The sequence below is a fragment of the Triticum dicoccoides genome, chromosome 5A, assembly GCF_002162155.2.
Source record: "Triticum dicoccoides isolate Atlit2015 ecotype Zavitan chromosome 5A, WEW_v2.0, whole genome shotgun sequence".
Lineage (NCBI taxonomy): Eukaryota > Viridiplantae > Streptophyta > Magnoliopsida > Poales > Poaceae > Triticum > Triticum dicoccoides.
The window spans coordinates 640,236,927-640,260,734 of NC_041388.1; the positions used below are offsets into that span (position 1 = coordinate 640,236,927).

The following is a 23,808-nucleotide window of genomic DNA, read 5'->3' on the forward strand; positions in this document are numbered from 1 at the left end:
TCAACTTGACAATTTCTGGCACCGTTACGATTGACAATCCATTTAACACGTCAGGTTGCAAGCATTTGTTCTTTGTGTGCAGGTACCATTTATGTAGTGTTGCATGATTCTCCTACTGGTTCGATAACCTTGGTCTCATCACTGAGGGAAATACCTACCTTCGCTGTGCTGCATCATCCCTTCCTCTTTGGAGAAATACCGACGTAGGTTAAGCCGGGATCAGGGGCCATAATTTACACCAGAGGCTTCTCTCTCGAAATAAAAGCATACGGTGGGTAAACAAATTACACTATTGGGCAATTGATAGAAAAGCGCATAGTTATGACGATATTCAAGGCAATGATCATGTAAATAGGCATCACGTCTAAGACAAGTATACCGACTCCTGCCTCATCTACTCTTATTATGTGAGAGCCTAACTTAGTAGAAATGATAGACTACTCATATCAACAAGGAATTCCTTCTTTTTAGGGACCCCATTCAAAAAGAACTCCAAAGTTAAGCGTTCTTGGCTTGTGGTAATTCTAGTATGGGTGACCGACCGGGAAGTAGCTGCCAAAATGCGTAGAAAAGACTAATGTTAGTCTGTGGGGCTAGTCCTAATCCCGCCAGGTGTAGCAGGTGTTATAATTGGTATCAGAGTCGACCCCTGTGGTTACACGAACATGTGGCGCATGGCGTGTGTGGCCCGTTGTGGCACACGACATGACACTTGTGCCGGACTGGACACACATACGTGTGCCAAGAGGGAACGTTCCTGATGGGCCGACGAGGACGTCGGTTACTTTGAGTGCGGGTGTATGTGAGTGCCTAGCTTAACAAGAATGATAGACTACTCATATCAATATGGAATTCCTTCTTTTTCGGGAGCCCATTTGAAAAGAATTCCAAAGTTAAGCGTTCTTGGTTTGGGGTAATTCTAGGATGGGTGACCAACCGGGAAGTAGCTTCCGGGTGCGCACGAGTGAGAACAAAGTGCGTAGAAAAGACTAGTGTTGGTCTGTGGGGCCAGTCTTGATCCTGCCAGGTGTAACAGGGTGTTACAATATCCATCCATTGACTGCTTTCCAGCATGCATCTAGGGTATTAAGTTAATAAAAACGGAGTAACGCTTTAAGAAAGATGGCATGATGTAGAAAAAGTAGGTGTAACAGGGTGTTACAATATCCATCCATCGACCGCTATCCAACATGCATTTAGGGTATTAAGTTAATAAAAACAGAGTAACACCTTAAGCAAGATGACATGATGTAGACAAAGTAAACCCAACCAATATGAATAAACCCCGTCATTTTCCCCTTAATGGAAACAATACAAATACGTCTCTTGTCCCCTACTACGTTACTTGGATATAGAGCACCACAAGATTGAACTCATTACAAAGCAGCTCTCCAATTCCAAGATAAATCAGTGTAGTTAGCCAAATCAAATGGATAGATCAAAGAGAAAGACTCAAATATTTCTAATGAATAATCTGGTAATAAACCCACAATTCATCGGATCGCAACAAACAGGCCGCAAAATAAGATTATATTGAATAGAACTCAAAGAACATCGAGGATAACATTGTATTGAAGATCAAAGAGAGGGAGAGAAGAAGCCATCTAGCTACTAGCTATGGACCCGCAGGTCTGTGGTAAATTACTCACGCATCATCGGAAGGGCAGCAAGGATAATGTAGAAGGCCTCAGTGATCGATTCCCCCTTCAACAGAGTACCGGAAAATGCCTCCAGATGGGATCGCGAAAGAACAGAAGTTTGCGGCGGCGGAAAAAGTGTTTTTGGTGGCTCTTTGTTGGTTTCTTGATTTTAGAGAATTTATAGAGGTGGAATTAGGTCAGTCGGAAGGCGTCATGGCATGCCTACCCCTCTGGGCGCGCCCTGTTGCCTTGTTGTCTCCTCGTTTTCCTTCTGATCTCCTCCCAAAACTTCTACGGTCTATCTTATCCAGAAAAAATCATCAAAAAGTTTCATAGAGTTTGGACTTCGTTTGGTACTGATTTTCTGGAAAACCCAAAACAAGCAAACTACAGCAACTAGCACTTGACACTAAGTTAATAAGTTAGTCCCAAAAATGATTATAATTGTATATAATTGCATATAAAACATCCAAGATTGGTACTATAAGAATATGGAACGATCAAAAATTATAGATACGTTGAAGACGTATCATGCCTCATTTCGTATACTCTTGTCATAAAAGGATTAGACAAATGCTTGTATTTAGAGACTAGAAAACCCCAACCAGACTCAAACTCTTCTATGGTAAGCATATGGTTCACAACCTTGTGGAAAGTGTCACCAAAAGATATGTCTTTCTTGTAAACTGCTTCTAACATTTATTTTGCTTTCTTCAATATATACATGCCACTTGCACCACCTATGCGTTGTTTCTTTGAAGCATTCCCTGATAGCTAAAGTCATTGCTTGACATTGGTCCGAGAAAGGAAAAAAACATTGGGAATGTCAGTCCAGCAACATCTATACAAGCGTCGATAAAATGTTTTTTATTGTGTTTTACCTGTCAATATTGTTGTCGGTGCTTTACCGCCCATCATGACTACAAATTCAGAGAACGCCCATTTGAAATCTTCAACTATCTCGTTAGTTAGTAGAATCCCAGCAAAGATAACAATTTGGAAGTGCTTGTTGACCCCAATGGACATGCCAAAATGCATTTTATAAATGTTTGTCTCGTACGTCGTGTCAAACGTGATAATGTTAACGAAATAACGGTACATATTATGGCTCCTACCACCGGTCCACATCAATGATTTTAGTCTGTCTTCTTCATCTAACTATGGTGTAAACTATCATGCTTCTAAAGTTTTCTATTGTTTTACGCATGTCATCTCGTAGTGCATCTGATGCTATATTTGAACAAACGGTGTGTGTGCTCTTTTTATCTAATGGCACCTTATCCATTTAACCAAAAAGGCTACCTAAAATGCAAGTTACCCTTGAAAGTGTAACATTGTTCTCCCTTAAATGCTTTACAATTTCCTTTACCTGCTTGTCGATGTTTCTACGGGAGGACAACAATTTTTTTCTGCACAACTATCTGCCAGTTCATGGTTGTGCTCTTCGACAAAATCTCTGACGTACCAGGATGAAGAGTTCACACTGTCAGTCATAGCTAGTTGTACCATTGCTTTGCAGCCACATCTGGTTGTAGACATTTTGGCAGTCTTTGTAAATCCCTGCAATAGATATACTGATATTATCATCAGTGGAACGAAACAACTCGCTCGAGGTTATAGCGATGGTGGGATCATATTGGGAGAGATCTTACCTCACGCTGGCATTTGTATGGTTGCATGGTTCTCACATGCCTACCATTCGTATAATTGCCGCCCCATTTGATACTGAACCCAGTAACCCAGTAACCCAGGAATACATGTTGTAGAACTGATATACCTCTTCCAATGATTCAAACTTAACTCCAATCTCCGGTTTAAACATTGTGTATGATCTGTCTTTGCAGAACTTCCTCATCGAATCTTCAATGACGCTAGCTTTCCCCTGCCTGTAATTTGTGTTAAGGAACATGACATTTGAAATATGAGTAACGTCTGGATGCTTCAAAATGTTCGGAAGGCACATGTTAAATAACAATATGTTCGAGTCGCTACCTGTTGCCTCAATTAACCACTTCTTCCTGTTCGTCGTCCTCACCACAGTTGAAAGATGAGTAACATCGAGATGCTTCAGAATGCTCGGAAGGTTCAGGTACTACATTGTGTACAACACCTAATGGATGTTCAATTGCACCAGCATTACATTCTCTGTAAGACCATCTGACGTTGCATAATCTGGTTCATGTTAGTAAAGTCTTCTCTCCATAAACATACTTACTCATTGCCCTCGTTTGTCACCGTCTGCTTGCAGACTTCAACATCCTCCCTTTCTCCACATTCATCCATATATCCAGTAAACGAGTCATCTTTGGAGTTGGATTTGAATGTACATAAGGAAAAAACGATTTACCCAGTTTAGTCAGCAAATAAATGAGGCCCCACATAACGAAAGCATGTACTCCCTCCGTTCCTAAATATAAATCTTTTTAGAGATTTCAGGAAGTGACTACATACAAAGCAATCATGTCTACATACATTCGTATGTTATAGTCCATTTAAAATGTCTAAAAAGACTTATATTTAAAAACGGAGGAAGTACGATGGTAGACATACATCTCTCCTTGATCTTTTTGTGAAGGTGGATATTGCTGGCTTTGCAGCAACTGCGTGAATGTCATAGAGGGATCAAGCAGATTTCTCTCATGAATGTAGCCAGTAGAACAATAGAATACATCTTTCGCTGCCGATACATCAATCTATGAATCGTAGAATATTCTAGGAAGGCGTAGTTACCCGGGCGGATTAATCCCCATGCTGAGAGCATCTCCAACAGTCGTCCAATGCGCGGCGTCCAAAAAACAGGTTTACCGCGCGCAAGTAAATTTTTTTGGGACGCTAGAAGACGTTTGCTCCAACAAGCGTTGCAAAATATGCTGCGCGCGCGAGTCCAACGGTCCCAATCAAGCGGTCCCATCTGCAGCAGCCCAGAGTTTGCAGCGCGCGCGACCAGGCGTACTAAATATGCTGCGCGCGATGCCTTTTTGATACGCGCGCTGCATTAGTTATAGCGCGCGCGCTTTTTGTGCGGCTGCTGGAGATTCCAAACCGGGTCCCCGCGCACTAAAAGCAGTTTTTATACCGCGCGGCGCTCATATAGCGCTTCTGTTGGAGATGCTCTGATCTTCGGATCCATGTCGCCGCCGCCATGAAGTGTACTGTTCCCCCGCCCAAGCCGCCAGGAACAGAGTATGCTTAGTGGAGAGCTATGCCTCGCTTCAATGCTATGACCTAGGCAACATCTGGCCCCGCAACCAACACATGTTGTGTTGAATTTAATGGTATGCAACATGTACAAATGTACACACGGATTGCGCTTCGGTACACAACCTGTCTATACATGTTGACCGCCGAATACTGCACGAATCTTATCGCTGTATCATGTGGCACCCACATACCCGGTAGAAACCCAAACAGCTAGAAAAACCACTCTCATTGTGGTTTCCCTAGAAAAAATAAATTTCCAAATTGGTAGCAGATATCACATAACAAGCTAGCAAACTACTCCCTCTGTAAAGAAATATAAGAATGTTTAGATCACTACATTAGTGATCTAAGCGCTCTTATATTTCTTTACGGAGGGAGTACTAATCTTGCATACGAGGGGAGGTGTCGGCTTCTCACTGGAGCGATGACGGTAGACGGAGCCGGCATTCTCGGCCAGGAAATTAAGTGAGTGAGGAATTGAGGATAGATAGCGCGAGAAAGCGCCACCAAACACACAAGCACAGCGGACGGCCCAGCTTCGCGACCACGATGAGGGCTCTCCCCATGGCCGTCAGCCGCGGCGCCGTCGCCTGCGCCACCCCGGCCGCCGCCGCCGCAGCCGTCCCCCGGAGATCCATGCTCCTCTCCACCGCTGCCGCAGGCGCAGGTAAGCTCACGTTCCTTCCTCCACGCCAACCGAGAACACGAGCATTGCGTCTGCTTGATTCCGTTCATCTGTTGCTTGCTTCCCGGAATAGCGCTGCAGTCCGACCCCATCAGGCTGATGAGCACGCCCAAGCTCAAGCTCCGCGCCTCCGCCGGCGCCGCGCAGGCCGCGGCCACCTCATTCTCCAGCAATGACGAGGCCTTCACCTGGGCCAAGAAGGACAACAGGAGGCTCCTCCACGTCGTCTACCGCGTCGGCGACATCGACAGGACCATCAAGTCAGCCCGCCGCCGTATTAGCTGCACCACCTGTGTCGTTCTTTACCGGAGGATGGATTCTGACAGGTCTTCCTGGCCGATGAATGCAGGTTCTATACAGAGTGCCTGGGCATGAAGCTGCTGAGGAAGCGTGACATACCCGAAGAGAAGTACACCAATGCCTTCCTCGGATACGGCCCCGAGGAAACCAACTTTGCCATCGAGCTCACCTACAGTAATTCTTCCTACATGGCACACAGAACCAGCGCATTCTCACTGTAATTTTTATCATTGCTAATGTGGACCTGACAACTTATTCATCTGCAGACTACGGGGTTGATTCGTACGATATCGGAGCGGGGTTCGGTCATTTCGGCATTGCAACCGATGATGTAACACACCACTTCATGAGCCTTTACGATTATTTCGTAACAAGTATAGTACGATGCTCTATTGAACAATAATGTTCCTTGAACCTGGTGGTTTGTCACGACAGGTGGCGAAAACAGTTGAACTCATAAGGGCGAAGGGAGGCAAGGTGACTAGGGAGCCTGGCCCTGTCAAGGGTGGCAAGACCGTGATCGCGTTCATCGAAGACCCCGACGGCTACAAGTTCGAGATCCTAGAGAGGCCAGGGACTCCAGAGCCACTATGCCAAGTGATGCTTCGTGTCGGTGATCTCGACCGAGCCATAAGCTTCTACGAGAAGGTAGGTACCTTAGAACTGCTTCTTGTTCATGAAAGTTTTGCGGTTTGTTGTACCTCAGTGGTCATCGACTCGCCGTAGTGACGTCTCGTCGCTAAATTGTAGGCTTGTGGTATGAAACTGCTCCGGAAGCGAGACAACCCTGAATACAAGGTGATTGCTTTGCTCAATATATCATCTTGTTTCTTGAAAAGTCCCACGTGTAAACTGGACAAGCTCTTGTGCAGTACACGGTGGCGATGATGGGGTACGGGCCTGAAGACCAGAATGCGGTTCTGGAGTTGACCTACAACTACGGTGTCACTGAATATGACAAGGGGAGTGCCTATGCTCAGGTATAGAAGGACATACTCCATTGCATTTGCAGTTCATAGACCATTTGAACCGCCAATTGTTGTTCCAAATGTTGCTGCATTGCTAAGTTCTCGGTATGCTGGGTTTTTTCCACAGATCGCGATAGGCACCGACGATGTCTACAAGACCGCCGAGGTGGTGAAGCTGTCCGGAGGGAAAGTGGTGCGGGAGGCAGGTCCCTTGCCAGGGATCGGCACCAAGATCACGGCCATCCTGGACCCCGATGGGTGGAAATCGGTATCACCCTTTCCCCATCATGCTGATCTTCGAACCATTGATTGCTCACCGGTTCGAGACTCAACTGTTTGTCTATTTTTCATGCAGGTGTTTGTTGACAACATTGACTTTGCCAAAGAACTGGAGTAACCATATACAACATGGACTTTGCCAAAGCACTGTAAACATAGACTCTTTAGCTTTTACCATCATTGTAAACATGAGCGCATAGGCTTTGGGAGAATATTTAATCTCTGGAGAACCACAAATGGAACAGAGGACAACGAGAGCCAACTCCAGTTTTATAGATGCCATTCCCCCTGGAGAAGTTAAATTTTGATGTGAAATTTGAGCAAGTTTGAAATGTGAGCTCAGAAGAATGGGGTTCGATCAGACTGTAAAAAATGAGTATGATTTAAGATCATGAATGATACGCGCGCCTCCATGAGTGTATAGGAACTCCTAAACGGTACTTATATAATTATATTGTGATTTTAATACCAACCATTAAGGAGTCAATGTAGGTATTAGTGGTACATGTACGTATGATTTGACTGGTTTTTTAAATACTATGGCATAGTGATAGCACTATATCCATAAATGAGCCACACAAATTTGGAAATGTTACAAGGAAACCTGAAGTCGTTGGACTACTTTACTATATATCCATGCAGATACATGCGGTCTCACTCAATGTCATAGATATCCAATTGCATTGAAGAAAGGATACTGTGCATGAGAACGTTTCTTGTTTACAATACAAGTTGAGCAACATGGTGCTATTCACTTAGACATTACCTTATTTAGACAAGATTACTTTCTTAGGGACTAATCCAACTGGCCAATAATAGGGGGAGCATATATCATCTATCAGTTAACCTGAAAATAAGCAATTTATATTCTAGCCTATTTCTTCCTTGCCCTTGAGGTGTGGCTACCAACAAGTTGCCAGAATGCCTTGGGTCTAGTATTACCTCAAATCATGCTCAAATAACCCACATCTACCCATCCATGTGATATATAACAAGAGTCAAAATGATTATCACGACTTTGGAAAACAATTCTTATGCAATGGCAATAATAAGTAATCTAACATGAAAACAACTAATTGTTGCAACAAAGTGTACCATGGTACAACATGCCTTCACTGGTATGTGGGTTGACCACTATTTACTCTACAAAAGTAGTAAATCGGTGCATTCTATCAATATATAAACACAGCTTCGCTGGTTCACCATATTTTCCAAAGTAACACAACCTTGAACCAAATTGTTCAAGCATTCCAAAGTGCATAAGCAGTTATAAGAATATCATTTGGCTGTGTGCATGTTAGTTATGCAGAGGCCGGGTGTAATACTTTAATCATTTAAGTAATAAAAAGCGCCCCTTTTCAAAAAAAATAAGAATATCAAGAAAAGAAGTTGGGTGCAGCTTGACACCACCAAAGAGGGATATAGCATATGTCTACTTCATCTAGCTATTGTAAAACAGTGGTGCATTTTTAGGGCTTTTGATTTGTCGTCATCGTCCTCACTAAAATCAGTTCTTTTTTTTTGTTCATCTGATTTACGTACATTATAAATGGGATGGGTGGGAGGAATTCAATAAGCATAGAGGTTTATGAAGAATTACGTACATGAACATAGAGAACAGAGCAAACATTTGATTTACCGAACAAATAAGTAAAAGGAAAATTATTATATTAAATATATTGTACGCCATATATAGCTCTGTAGCAGAGACCTGACACGACTCATATATTTACATGTTGCTTGCATTTATTCATGTGTTGTGATGAATTCTTTCCTAAAAAAGACTTCTTAGGGCAACTCCAGCAGAGTCGCCATATCTGACCGATTGACGTAATAACTGCCGGTATGTCCATTTTGGCCAAAAAGGCCACTCTAGCAAAGTCGTCATCTGGCTCCGGATCGCCAAAAATTTTGGAGGTCCATATTAAGCCCCCGAGCATCCATATTTGGAGGTTGTGGGCGTTGGTTTGAAGCGCGCTCCATCCGCCAACCGCTCGCCCGGAAAGGAAGTTTCACCTCCCTCCTCAACCTCCCGTGTGTCCCACTCCCTCTCCTTCCCCTTCCCTCTACCTCCTGACCACTGCAATCGGCACCCTGCATCGAAATCGCTACCCGACGGCCCGTAATCAACACCCCGTCGTGGAATCGGTACGCCGTTGTCGGAATCGATGTGTCGCCAATGACACTAGCTCTGGGACGTGGCTGAGTGTGGGTCATCTGCCGCGATTTTGTTGCTGATTTTCTCAGCCTCAGTGGGTACCTTGGCTGCCTCAGGGAAAAAGGTGTTAACATAAATATCTCCAAAGAACATAAATATCTCTCAAGAACATAAAAAATGTCTGACGCCATGCTTGTTGTGATGTGACTCCTAAATGTCGACCCAGAGATCCCCGAACGCCGTCCTTGCCAAGTGCTTCCAGGTGGACGGCGAGATCATTAAGATCCTCAAGTCCACTTCTAGTATTATTTGACGACTGCATACATATATAATGCATGAGTTTCACAATCGAAGCCGATGACTGTTGTTAGCTAGATTGATTTATTATTATACATTGTAGACCAGTAAATAGAGATACCAAAAGTTTTCACGATCTTAGGTATATTTTGATTGGATATTATATGGGTCGATAAGATTAAGTTAACATTCAACTTTAAGCAACTATATTTGTGCTCGATTGACACCGAGAAAAACACAGAGACTTCCGGTTATTCACTCGTTTTCCTTTCTCGCTCGCGAAGTGGCGACTAGGACGAAGCAATCGTCCCCTCCAGGCGCTGTCGATGAGCCCGTGGATTCGCCTCATCTTTGCCCGTCACTGGTTCTGACGACGATAGTGGTCGTTCGGTTGTGGAAGGACCTTGATATAAATTTTATTGTGTATGGGATGCTTTATACTTCTGGTCCCTTTTGCAAAAGAAAGTTGATAAAGTTCTTATAACAAATGTTGAATCAAAAATCATGTAAAGTTTGGTAAATTATAAGTGAAGGGGACGGGTGGTGGGGGCCAATACCTCAAGAAAAGGAGGGGTAAATCGGGAGAAACCACGACCACATTATCTATCGAGCTAAAATAGGTCTAGACCGCCAGCAGTCGACAAAACCACATCAACAAAGGGTAGCCATGAGGAAACAAGGCCCATGGAGGCGGAAATCGATACCTCAAAAAATGGGAAAGGGGAAATCGGAGAAACCAGCACAACATGATTGCATTATTTGTCTTCTCTTTTTTAGCACAACTGCATTATTTATCTAGCTTAATAAGCCTGGAGCGCCGCCAGACGACACGAGCACGTCGAGAGGAATAACCATTTCAGACAACGAGGCGCCTAAGGTGATTTTGTAAAATTTCAAGATGATATGCCGGCTCAGTTTTTTAAAGATGCTCATAGGGATAGGGTGTGTGTGCACGCGCTTTCATAGAGGAGAGTGTATGCACGTATATATGAGCGCTTGCGTATGTACTGTGTCAAAAAAATGGCCATATATATAGTAAGGAAAAATGGGTAAAAGGGAAACGAAAAAATCAGGCCAAACTAGTACAACACGGCTTATCGAGTTTTTTTAAGGGGACTTATCGAGGTATAATATAATAATAGGCCTGGAGGACCCATGGAGGAGGATGCACCAAGAATCAATCCCGGTCCAGCTTAACAGCCCTGTAATCTAAAAGGCCCAATAGTCCAAATTGCATACAATCTCCTCCCTCGTATATATACCCAAAAATAAGTTGCTGTAACCCAATCGGAAGCCGACAGATCCCTGCTCCGGAACGCCTCGTGCCGCCTCCTTCTTCGTCAGGCACGGCAGCTCGCCACACAGAGACCCGCCCTAATCGTCCGATCTGTTTCAATTCAAGGTCGCCATGGCTGCCGCCCCCTTCCCCAACTGGCTGATGCTGGAGCGCTTCGTCTTCCGCAGGGACGACAAGGGCTCTTTCCCGGACGACACCAAGGCGCCCATCCGGGCGTCCGGCACCACCTCCTGGAACGCTCGCTTCCAGTTCCACATCGCCTTGTGCCTCGCCGAGCCCCCGCTCCCCTCCCGCCTCTACGCCCGGCTGCCGCGTTTTCCGGATCCCAGGAAGCAGGCCCCCTTGGCCATCCTGGCGACGCACCGCCATCTCCTCCTGCTTCGCGTCGGTACCAATATCCCTGGACGAGGGCTGGTGCAGGACTTCCTCATCTACAGCGCCTACGACCCTTCCTCGTTCAAAGCTCTGCCCCCTTGTACCGAGCCGTACACGGATTATACCCGCACCGGTGACAGCCTACCTCGTGGTCCTCCCCTAGAGAAGGGGAAGACGCGCCTGCTGACGGTCAAATCCATGGGCCTCTTGTGCCGAGGTGAAGGCGGGCAAGAGTTTGCGGTGGCAGAGCTCTGCGTTTTCAAGTCCGTCCACTTGAAGATCTATGCTGACATCTGTTTGTTACGCTCCTCCACTTCAGCTGGCCCCGTACTGGGCGGCGAATGGAACTCTATGCGTCTACCAATCATTGGCATCGACAATGTCAATGATCCTCGGCAGCTCTGTTGCTGGGACACGGACACCATCGTCCCCTTCAACCGCTCGCTTTGCTGGATCGACTACCACCGAGGCATCCCTACCGTCACCTTCCTCGCGTTCCCTCTTGATGAGTTCCCTTCTGCTCACACTCACCGTGAAATCAAGCCATTCAGCTGGTTATACCGGGGTGTGTCCGCCATCGATGATGGACGTGTGCTCAAGTTTGTGAATGTCACCCGCCATGATGGCATTGGTCACGGGGAGCTCAAATCTGGTTCAGGCTTCACCATCACCTGCCACACTCTCGCATTAGGTAGCATGGTGTGGGAATTAAACTACACGATCACTTCCGCTGAGCTCTGGTCTTCCAATCCGCACCTTCCACACACCATCCTTATGTTTCCTCAAGTAAACGTCGACAGGCCATATGTAGTGCATTTTCTCACCAGCGAATTCGATACGCCATTCGGAAGATGTGGGTGGTCAGCATTGACATGAGCACCAGGACAGTGGAGTCGATTTCCCAATACATCAATGGGAAGGAGGTGTTGGAACCAACACGAGGCTACACACGCGAGCTCGGTGGAGAGGAACGAAGGAGGGAGGAAGACGAACACAGGAATTTTCGAGGCCCAATTGCTTGCCTCTTTTCTTGCTTTCTTCTCTCCTTATTCACCTCGGGAGCCAAGCTCACCGTTACATGCATAACAAACCCACCTAGCGCAGCTCGATCTGATCGTGCCATCCCACGATCCGAGTCTGGCGGGTGACCAAAACAACCATCAGAAAAGATGCCTCGACGTGAACTCGCACGTCTCAGGCTACATGCAAACAGACCTCAACATGCATGACTCTACTTGAGCACTATGACCCAACATGCACACGTCCATCCCCATGCGCAGCTAGCCCACTAGTACTTTGCTAACTTACTTCCATGCTAAACGTAACACAGGTGCATGACACGACTAAACAAACCGCTGACTAAACCTACGACAAGATTAGAACTAACATTCACCTCCCTAATCTTGTTACTCAACTTGCTTTCTTACGCAATGATCTTCATGGCTCGGCGTCGGCGGCGCCGTCTCGTGCTGGATGAGCCTCCACGCCTTGTCTTTGTTTCATCCGCCACCATGGGAGCTCCTTCATGCAGCTTCTCCATATTACACAACAGGATCATGGATTTCTTCAGATTCAGAGGATAGAGCCGATTCTTGGATCTTGGTGCTCTGGCTACTAGCTCTCGGGAGCCATCAAACACGCTCAAGATCCCTCGGTGTAGTACTGACTTGTACCCTTCTTCATCAAGCTGGCCCAGACTTACTATATTGCTTCTGAGCTTTGGAATGAAATACACATTCTTGAGCACATGTTGCTTGCCAGCACAACAACTGAACAAAACACTTCCACGGCCACAAACTTCAACAATAGACCCATCTCCGAACCGCACAGTCCCCTTAATGCCAGTGTCAAGATAGCTGAACATCTTCACATTACCAGACATGTGATTACTTCCACCTGTGTCAAGATACCAAAGCTCACCGCTGTACTCCTCTCGGGCACCTAGTTTAGGACTGATTTTTTCTTCATTCAGCTCGACGACACCGGTGTGGTTCTCCTTGCAGTTCAATGATGGTAGCTTCACGGCCAGTTTTCCCACATCCGGCGACTTCACGTCTGTCGTCGCAGCTACCGGCGCCGTTGCCGCTGTCACTGCGCTGGCTTGCATGGCTCCTGTCGTTGCCTTCTTCATGAGATCACGCAATCTGCTGTTCTCTTCGCGGAGCACACACTGCACCTCCAGCAGCTTTGCATTGTCCTCATGTGCTAGCTTGGCAGCCTCCTCTGACACACGCATATTCTCAAGCAGGAGCACGTCACCACTTGCAGCTGATCTCTCCTCCGCCTCTGTCATGTACTGGTCGGACACGGCGCGCAGCTTTCCATTGGCCGCAGCTAGCTCGCTGCGTAGCCGCTCAACCTCCGCCTTTGCAGCTTCAAAGTCAGCCTCGACGGCAAAAGGACGAAGCACCTCCTTCACCTCCATATCTTCTGCGGCGCGCTCCACCATTGGCGGGAGCTCACATGCCACAGCCATCAGCAGCCCCGGCTCGTCGTCAAAATCGGCAGCAGCTAGGAGTGCCTTCTCTTTCTTCAGCACCTCGCACTCGGACTTGAAGTGGCCTTTCTCCCCGCACTTGAAACAGGTAATCTTTGACTTGTCGAACTTGCGACGCTCCTTCTTCTTGCCGTCATCTTGGCCACGGCCAGTGCCATGCCCGTCGCCGTCCTGCTTGCTGCTGTTAGAGCCCTCTCCCTTCTTCTTCTCTTTCAGGATCAGTGCCTCCAGCTGTGCTCGCGAGACCAGCAACAGCTTCTCACCATCATCGCCACGGTCCTGGCGCCGACCAGACTCATTCTCCTCGAACGCGCGCAGGCGGCCCACGGCTTCAGCCATGGACATGGTCTTCATGTCCCCCCACTGCTCGATGGTCCCAATTATCTGGGAGAAGCGATCTGGAACAGCGGCGAACAGCCGCTTGACAACCACCTTCTCCTTCAAGTCTTCACCAAGCGCCCGGATCTCACCGACAAGTGTTGTCAGCCGGCGAGAGAATGTGGCGATCGTCTCGCTGTCCTCCATGAACATGCGACCGAACCGCCGCATCAGCTGGTTTATGCGTGCCTCCGTAACACGCGCCTCGCCAACCCGCATTGTGCGGATCGCAGACCAAGCCTCCCTCGCCGTGTCGTACTCGATGATGGCCATCATCACATCATCCGGCACAACTTGCGAGATCGCCATCATGGCGCCTTGGTCTTTCTCTTCGTCAAACTCGGCGTCTCCATCAACCGCCGACCACACACCGAGGGGGCGCATGATGATCTTCATCTTCGCTGCCCAAAGATGATAGTTCGTCTCCGTCAGCTGCGGGTACTGGACAGGGACGGCTGCCCTTGACGTGGTCCTCACCACGACGGTGCCCTCGTCAGAGACGCCGGCTTCGAGCCTCTTGCTCGGCGGCGTGTACTTTCCGCCGCCGTTGCCATCGCCCTTGCCCGCATCGCTGCTCTTCGTGGGTGACTTGTCCCCCATCTCGCCGCTTCCAAATGCCTCGCGACCTAGCTCTGTATACTAATTGTTGGAACCAACACGAGGCTACACACGCGAGCTCGGTGGAGAGGAACGAAGGAGGGAGGAAGACGAACACAGGAATTTTCGAGGCCCAACTGCTTGCCTCTTTTCTTGAGCACTATGACCCAACATGCACACGTCCATCCCCATGCGCAGCTAGCCCACTAGTACTTTGCTAACTTACTTCCATGCTAAACGTAACACAGGTGCATGACACGACTAAACAAACCGCTGACTAAACCTACGACAAGATTAGAACTAACATTCACCTCCCTAATCTTGTTACTCAACTTGCTTTCTTACGCAATGATCTTCATGGCTCGGCGTCGGCGGCGCCGTCTCGTGCTGGATGAGCCTCCACGCCTTGTCTTTGTTTCATCCGCCACCATGGGAGCTCCTTCATGCAGCTTCTCCATATTACACAACAGGATCATGGATTTCTTCAGATTCAGAGGATAGAGCCGATTCTTGGATCTTGGTGCTCTGGCTACTAGCTCTCGGGAGCCATCAAACACGCTCAAGATCCCTCGGTGTAGTACTGACTTGTACCCTTCTTCATCAAGCTGGCCCAGACTTACTATATTGCTTCTGAGCTTTGGAATGAAATACACATTCTTGAGCACATGTTGCTTGCCAGCACAACAACTGAACAAAACACTTCCACGGCCACAAACTTCAACAATAGACCCATCTCCGAACCGCACAGTCCCCTTAATGCCAGTGTCAAGATAGCTGAACATCTTCACATTACCAGACATGTGATTACTTCCACCTGTGTCAAGATACCAAAGCTCACCGCTGTACTCCTCTCGGGCACCTAGTTTAGGACTGATTTTTTCTTCATTCAGCTCGACGACACCGGTGTGGTTCTCCTTGCAGTTCAATGATGGTAGCTTCACGGCCAGTTTTCCCACATCCGGCGACTTCACGTCTGTCGTCGCAGCTACCGGCGCCGTTGCCGCTGTCACTGCGCTGGCTTGCATGGCTCCTGTCGTTGCCTTCTTCATGAGATCACGCAATCTGCTGTTCTCTTCGCGGAGCACACACTGCACCTCCAGCAGCTTTGCATTGTCCTCATGTGCTAGCTTGGCAGCCTCCTCTGACACACGCATATTCTCAAGCAGGAGCATGTCACCACTTGCAGCTGATCTCTCCTCCGCCTCTGTCATGTACTGGTCGGACACGGCGCGCAGCTTTCCATTGGCCGCAGCTAGCTCGCTGCGCAGCCGCTCAACCTCCGCCTTTGCAGCTTCAAAGTCAGCCTCGACGGCAAAAGGACGAAGCACCTCCTTCACCTCCATATCTTCTGCGGCGCGCTCCACCATTGGCGGGAGCTCACATGCCACAGCCATCAGCAGCCCCGGCTCGTCGTCAAAATCGGCAGCAGCTAGGAGTGCCTTCTCTTTCTTCAGCACCTCGCACTCGGACTTGAAGTGGCCTTTCTCCCCGCACTTGAAACAGGTAATCTTTGACTTGTCGAACTTGCGACGCTCCTTCTTCTTGCCGTCATCTTGGCCACGGCCAGTGCCATGCCCGTCGCCGTCCTGCTTGCTGCTGTTAGAGCCCTCTCCCTTCTTCTTCTCTTTCAGGATCAGTGCCTCCAGCTGTGCTCGCGAGACCAGCAACAGCTTCTCACCATCATCGCCACGGTCCTGGCGCCGACCAGACTCATTCTCCTCGAACGCGCGCAGGCGGCCCACGGCTTCAGCCATGGACATGGTCTTCATGTCCCCCCACTGCTCGATGGTCCCAATTATCTGGGAGAAGCGATCTGGAACAGCGGCGAACAGCCGCTTGACAACCACCTTCTCCTTCAAGTCTTCACCAAGCGCCCGGATCTCACCGACAAGTGTTGTCAGCCGGCGAGAGAATGTGGCGATCGTCTCGCTGTCCTCCATGAACATGCGATCGAACCGCCGCATCAGCTGGTTTATGCGTGCCTCCGTAACACGCGCCTCGCCAACCCGCATTGTGCGGATCGCAGACCAAGCCTCCCTCGCCGTGTCGTACTCGATGATGGCCATCATCACATCATCCGGCACAACTTGCGAGATCGCCATCATGGCGCCTTGGTCTTTCTCTTCGTCAAACTCGGCGTCTCCATCAACCGCCGACCACACACCGAGGGGGCGCATGATGATCTTCATCTTCGCTGCCCAAAGATGATAGTTCGTCTCCGTCAGCTGTGGGTACTGGACAGGGACGGCTGCCCTTGACGTGGTCGTCACCACGACGGTGCCCTCGTCAGAGACGCCGGCTTCGAGCCTCTTGCTCGGCGGCGTGTACCTTCCGCCGCCGTTGCCATCGCCCTTGCCCGCATCGCTGCTCTTCGTGGGTGACTTGTCCCCCATCTCGCCGCTTCCAAATGCCTCGCGACCTAGCTCTGTATACTAATTGTTGGAACCAACACGAGGCTACACACGCGAGCTCGGTGGAGAGGAACGAAGGAGGGAGGAAGACGAACACAGGAATTTTCGAGGCCCAACTGCTTGCCTCTTTTCTTGAGCACTATGACCCAACATGCACACGTCCATCCCCATGCGCAGCTAGCCCACTAGTACTTTGCTAACTTACTTCCATGCTAAACGTAACACCAGGTGCATGACACGACTAAACAAACCGCTGACTAAACCTACGACAAGATTAGAACTAACAGGAGGGCCTTAAAACCGTTGATGCTGACTTCACCAGAAGAAGATCTAGCGCTACCGCGTCCTTCCTCCCCTGTGAATTCTCTAGATTCCTTCGTCTCTCCAGGTGGTAGCTTCTATCTACAACATCTATACCACTTAGTACTTGATAGTTTTTTTTTGTTTTGCCGTTAATCATTTTAGTCCTGTTGGTATTTCAATTACTTGGAGAGCAGCCTCTTTCTCCAACCAGAAAGTAATGTATTGTATTGTATTGTATTTATGTGCTACAGAAAGAGCGAGGATATGGAATGACTCATGGTCTATAGAATCAAGTTCAACTACAATTAATAATGGTAAGGATGCAGCTTTGGGAGAGATCATTATTTCTGAAATTGACCAGTATAGGATTACCTTGGTAGCAATATTATCTTCTTACTCTCGTGTATGCACCATGGTAACAATATTATGCTTTGCATTTTAGGAAAAATACTAAGTGACAAAATATGTCATTACCATGAGGATACAGAGAACTACTCCTAGATAGAACTGGAAACAACACAAATCAATCGCAGCTAGCGTTATTTTGTACTGGTCAGTTTGCAAAAAAAGGATGTTTCTTTGTTAATAAACTGAAAGATAATGCCAACAATGAGACTGTTTCAAGACCCCAGTAGCAATATTTAAAGTAACTGACATGTTTTCCTAATCACTACCAGTTAGTGTTTAATAGTTTTTTGCCACTCATCATTTTAATCTTTGTTAGTATTTCAATTACGTGGAGAGCAGCCTTTTTCTCCAACAAGACCCGTAATGTAGTGTATTTTATTTATGTATTGCAGGAACAGAGCAAGGATATGGAATGACTCACGTCTGCCAACTTCATCATACTCTGCTTTACGGTCTACAGTTCAAGTTCAACTACAATAATTGCAAGGATTAAGCTTTTGGAGAGACTACTCATACGCAGCTTATGTAGTTCACCTTTATTTTGATGTCTGTGAGGATCTAATAATATATTAATGTACATCGTCCGTCCTCAAAATTTGTGCCATTTCTTTTGTTGTTTGCCTTTCGTAAGTCTTGGCTGCTTGCAAAAGACTATTAAAAGTTAGCTGAAGTATGTGGTCCTTATTTTTGAAATTGACCACTATGGGATTACCATGGTAACAGTACGATCTCTTGTATACACGTGGTCACCTTTAGCTCTTGCTGATTCATTGCTATATTACTGAATGGTGGAAAATAGGCAGAATGGAATACCTGAATTTGGTGTCGCCCTCTTCATCACTTCCTTGCATATGTGCATCTTTTTGGCCACGTAATAGTATTGCACGATCTGTGCTAACATATTTTGTATATTTTGTTTATAGTTTCATAATGGATATACTTGGTTTAGTTTCATTGTGGATCAGAATGAAGTAAAAAAAAGGTAAACATGCTATTTACTTGAGTACAACAGCACCAAGGGTTTCGACGGTGTTATGAAAACATTGTGCCAAATATACAGCCAAGATCGAAGATTTTTCTCTCTCACACACTGTAGCGATTACTCTTTACAACCTAAGTAGTGTTTGTGTAATACTAGTATTCATCTGAACTGTTGAACATGTGTACATGTACGTAGGTCTGGGTTTTGTATGCCACACCTGTAGTGTCTCTTTCCCCCTGTATTTATTTGTATCTTGGGAGACAAGACACCGGTCGCACTCCTTGTACCTATATATATGTGCCTAGTGCACGATCAATGATTATCGATGCACCAAAATCTTCTTCTACATGGTATCTATCGCAAGTCGATCCTCTCTTGCTTCCACTTAACCCTAGCCGCCGCCACCACGATCTGCCGCCGCCGCCATCTCCCTGCGCAGCGCCTCCTCCCGCGCCGTGCGCTCCCGCATCCCAATCCCGTCGCTGCCCAACCCGCTGAGCGCTTCGCGCTGCTGCCCCACCACGCACGCATCGCCCGCGCTTAGTTCCTCGCTAGCCGCCACGTTCCAATCGCCGCTCGTCCCGCATACGCTAGCCCCGCCTCGTTCCAATCGCCGCTGGTCCCGCCTCGTTCTAATCGCTGCTAGTCCCGCCAGCCACGCGCTCCTGCATCCCGCACGCTGCTGCGTCCCGCAGTCCGCCAGTCACCTGCGCCGCATCGCCTCGCTGCATCGCGTCGCTCGCGTTTCCTCGCCGCAGATCGTTTGTATCGCCGCGCCGCACCACCGCCGAGCCGCCATGTCTTCCTTCGCCTCCTCCTACTCCAACCCCTTTGCAGGACCATACCCCGCTAACATCCGCGACATCAATATCCACGACCGTGTCCCCGTCGTCCTCGATGCCACTGACGCCACGTACTTCGCGTGAAAGACGTACTTCTCGCTGCTCTTCCGCGAGAATAACCTCGTGGATCACGTTGATGGCTCCGTCGACTCCCGCGCCATGGTGGGCGACTCCGAGTGGACCGCGATCGACGCCACACTCATTCGGTGGTTCTTCACCACCATCTCGAAGGACCTGTTCCACACGGTCGTGAGCGATGGTGATGATGCCCGCGCCATGTGGGTCAAGCTCAACGGCCTCTTCACCGACAACAAGCTTCAGCGCCGCGTGTTTTTGCAGCAGGAATTTTTTGACTGTTATCAGGATGATCAGTCTATCGATGACTACTGCCGCCGCCTGAAGACGTTGGCGGATGAGCTCCATGACATTGGCGCCAAAGTTGATGATGACCTCCTCCTCAACATGCTCACTGCCGGCCTCAACGAGGACTTCGGTAACACCGCCTCCAACCTCTCCCTCATGCCGGAGCCCTCCTTTCCCAAGTTCGTGGCATACTTGCGGTTGGAGGAGCGCCGGATGAAGGGGGTCAAGAAGCGCGTGCAGCACCACGCCCTCGCCGCCGGCACCTCGCGTGGTGCCCCTCCACCGGCCGCCCCGCTCGCGCCTACGCCTCGTCACCAGCCGGCACCCCCCGCGCCTCCGGGGTTTTACCCCCTCCCGCCCGCGCCCCCCGCCCCACCTGCTACCCCCCAGCAGCCGCCGCAGGATGGCGGGCGCCGCGGCAACCGTCGCGGGGGCGGTCGCAAACAGGCGCAAGAGGGGGCCCTCGTCAGTAGCAGCAGCAGGCCACCCCGCCCTGGACTTACGGCACCAACCCGTGGACGGGCGTCGTACACGCGTACTCGATGCCGGTTCCTCGGGCTCCCGCTCCGAGCATCCTTAGGCCTTGGCCGGCGAGCCACCAGGCGCTCTTCACCGCGCAGAACGCCATCCCCTACAGCGGCTACGGCGCCGAGCCGGCCTACGGAGGGTTTCTCCCTCCCCAGGTGCCGCCGCCATGGGACCTGGCCCTTCTCGCTGCTCTGCACTCCGCCCCGTCGCCGAGCTCCTACGGTGGCGGCGGTGACTGGTACATGGACTCGGGCGCCACCGCTCACATGACTGCTCATCCCGGTAACCTCACATCCGGCACTCCTGTTCATACTCCCACTCGCATCACCCTTGGTAACGGTTCATCCATTCCCATTACACATGTCGGTCATATGTCTTTTCCTTCTACTTCTACTCCCGTTAACATGTCTAATGTTCTTGTGTCTCCTAACTTAGTTACAAATCTTGTTTCTATCCGTCGCCTTGCTCGTGAGAACCCTATCACTGTTGAATTTGACGATATCGGTTTTTCTGTGAAGGACGCCCGTACACGGATGGTACTCCACCGATGTGACAGCCCGGACGAGCTTTACCCGGTGCATCCCTCCGGCGCCACCGCCTCCCGTCGTCCCGCCGCCTTCGCCGCTAGTGTTGATCTTTGGCATGCCTGTCTCGGCCATCCCAACTCCACCGTTATGCGTCAGATTTTTCAGAGTTTTTCTTTCTCCTGTAATAAGGTTGACGACCACTCTTGTGAGGCTTGCCATCTTGGCAAGCATGTTCGTCTTCCCTTTAGTGAGGCTACAAACATTTCCACTTTTTTGTTTCAGTTATTGCATAGTGATGTTTGGACGTCCCCGGTTGCGAGCAACACGGGTTACTTATACTATTTGGTGATATTGGATGATTTCTCTCATTATGTGTGGACTTTTCCTCTCCGTCGCAAGTCCGACACTCTTGCCACACTCACAACCTTTTATTCATATGTCACCACACAGTTCGGTCGTCCTATTCTCGCCTTGCAAACTGACAACGGCAAGGAGTTTGACAACGTCGCCATCCGCAATCTTCTTGCGTCCCACGGCACCATTTTTCGCCTCACTTGTCCCTACACGTCACAGCAGAATGGTCGCGCCGAGCGCGTCCTTCGCACTCTTAATGACTGTGTCCGCACGTTGCTCTTCCACTCCTACGTGCCTCCTTGGTTCTGGACGGACGCGCTCGCAACCGCCAGCCACCTTATTAACATCCGCCCGTGTCGTTGACGCTGGAACTACACTCCTCACCAGCTCCTCTTCGGTGCGGTTCCATCTTATGATGGCCTTCACATCTTCGGTTGTCTCTGTTATCCTAGCATCGTGTACACTACTCCTCACAAACTCGCTCACCGGTCACTTCCATGCATCTTCCTTGGTTATCCTCCCAACACCAAAGGTTACCGGTGCTATGATCCAGTGTCCCACCGCGTTTTCACTTCGCGGCATGTGTACTTTGATGAGCTGGTGTTCCCGTTTCAGCAGGTACCGTCACCCTCGGCGTCTCCCGCGGCGCGGTTTGCCCCTGCCTCCTCCTCTGGCGAACCGCCCAGCCGCGCACCGGGCTCGGCCCTGCCCGCGCTTCCCACGCCGGTGGCACATGTCGCCACGGCCCCCGTCGCCGCGGCCCCCTCGGTGGCCCCCTCGGTCGCCCCCGTCGTCGCGGCTGCACCCCTCACCGGTGTAGTCACACGGGCTCGGACTGGGACACTTCGTCCTAGCACACGCTATACATCTAACGAGTACGTGTGTGCTGCGTCTACCTCGGCACCGTCTCCGCTCCCCGCCTCCGCTCGCGCAGTCCTTCGGGATCCGAACTGGCTAGCTGCGATGCGTGAGGAGTTTAACGCCCTGCGGCGCAACCGTACTTGGCAGCTTGTCCCGCGGCCTCCCTGTGCCAATGTCATCACTGGCAAGTGGGTCTTCCGCCACAAGACTCGCCCCGACGGTTCTCTCGAGCGCTACAAGGCGCGTTGGGTGGTGCACGGCTTTCTCCAGCGTGCCGGCGTGGACTTCACCGACACCTTCGCCCCGGTTGTCAAACCGGGCACGATTCGCGCTGTCCTCCAGCTTGCTGTTTCTCGCGCCTGGCCAGTCCACCAGCTTGATGTGTCTAATGCTTTCTTGCATGGCCATCTCGATGAGCAGGTGTTCAGTCAGCAGCCTACTGGTTTCGTCGACACCAACTATCTGGACCACATGTGCTTGCTTTCCCGTTCTCTCTACGGGTTGAAGCAGGCGCCTCGGGCCTGGTACCAGCGGATCGCCGCCTTCCTTCAGCAGCAGGGGTTCCGGTCCACACGGTCTGATGCCTTCCTGTTTTTTTATCACCAGGGTCCCGCTACCGCGTACCTCCTCCTGTACGTCGACGACATTATCCTGACTGCCTCCTCGCCAGCGCTCCTTCAGCAGATCACAGCTCGCCTCGGCACCGAGTTCACCCTCAAGGACTTGGGGGCTTTCCACTACTTCCTCGGCATCGAGGTTGTGCGTCGGGCCACTGGCTTCTTCCTGCACCAGCAGAAGTACACCTACAAGCTTCTGGAGGGAGCGGGCATGCTTAACTGCAAGCCTGCTCCTACGCCTGTCGACACGAAGGCTAAGGTGTCCGCCATCGAGGGCTCTCCGGCGTCCGACACTCCCTTCTACCGCTCCATAGTTGGTGCGCTTCAGTACCTCACACTGACGCGTCCGGACATTCAGTACGATGTCCAGCAGGTGTGCCTTCATATGCATGCTCCTCGTGACACTCATTGGGCTCTGGTGAAACGTATTCTTCGGTACATACGTGGCACCACAGCTATGGGTCTCACCTTGACGGCATCTCCTGACACCAGCCTCGTCGTCTACTCCGACGCCGACTGGGCTGGGTGTCCCGACACTCGACGCTCCACTTCCGGCTACTGCGTCTACCTCGGGCCCTCTCTGATTTCGTGGTCGTCTAAACGACAACCCACGGTCTCACGATCGAGTGCTGAGGCCGAGTACAGGGCTGTGGCCAATGCTGTCGCAGAGTGCTCTTGGCTACGACAGCTACTTCAGGAGTTGCTATGCGGGGTTACCAAGGCAACGCTTGTTTATTGTGACAACGTCTTCGCGGTGTATCCTGCTGCCAATCCTGTCCATCACCGACGGACGAAGCATATTGAGCTTGACATTCACTTCATCAGGGAGCACGTCGCACTTGGTCGTGTTCGAGTTCTCCATGTGCCCACCGATCAGCAGTTCGCCGATGTCATGACGAAGGGACTACCCACCTCGACATTTGAGGGCTTTCGGTCCAGT

The 23,808-nt window shown here is 49.8% G+C and overlaps 1 protein-coding gene across 1 annotated transcript; it reads left to right on the plus strand.

Annotated features, from left to right (window-relative positions):
• The first annotated feature begins 5,325 nt into the window (after positions 1–5,325).
• Positions 5,326–7,541, plus strand: LOC119303666 (lactoylglutathione lyase GLX1-like). Its single transcript, XM_037580795.1, has 9 exons — positions 5,326–5,508; positions 5,600–5,786; positions 5,876–6,000; positions 6,093–6,157; positions 6,262–6,474; positions 6,577–6,624; positions 6,699–6,806; positions 6,922–7,062; positions 7,150–7,541. The coding sequence occupies exons 1-9, from the start codon at positions 5,391–5,393 to the stop codon at positions 7,189–7,191; spliced, it is 1,047 nt and encodes a 348-aa protein (XP_037436692.1). The 5' UTR covers positions 5,326–5,390; the 3' UTR covers positions 7,192–7,541.
• Positions 7,542–23,808: the final 16,267 nt, after the last annotated feature.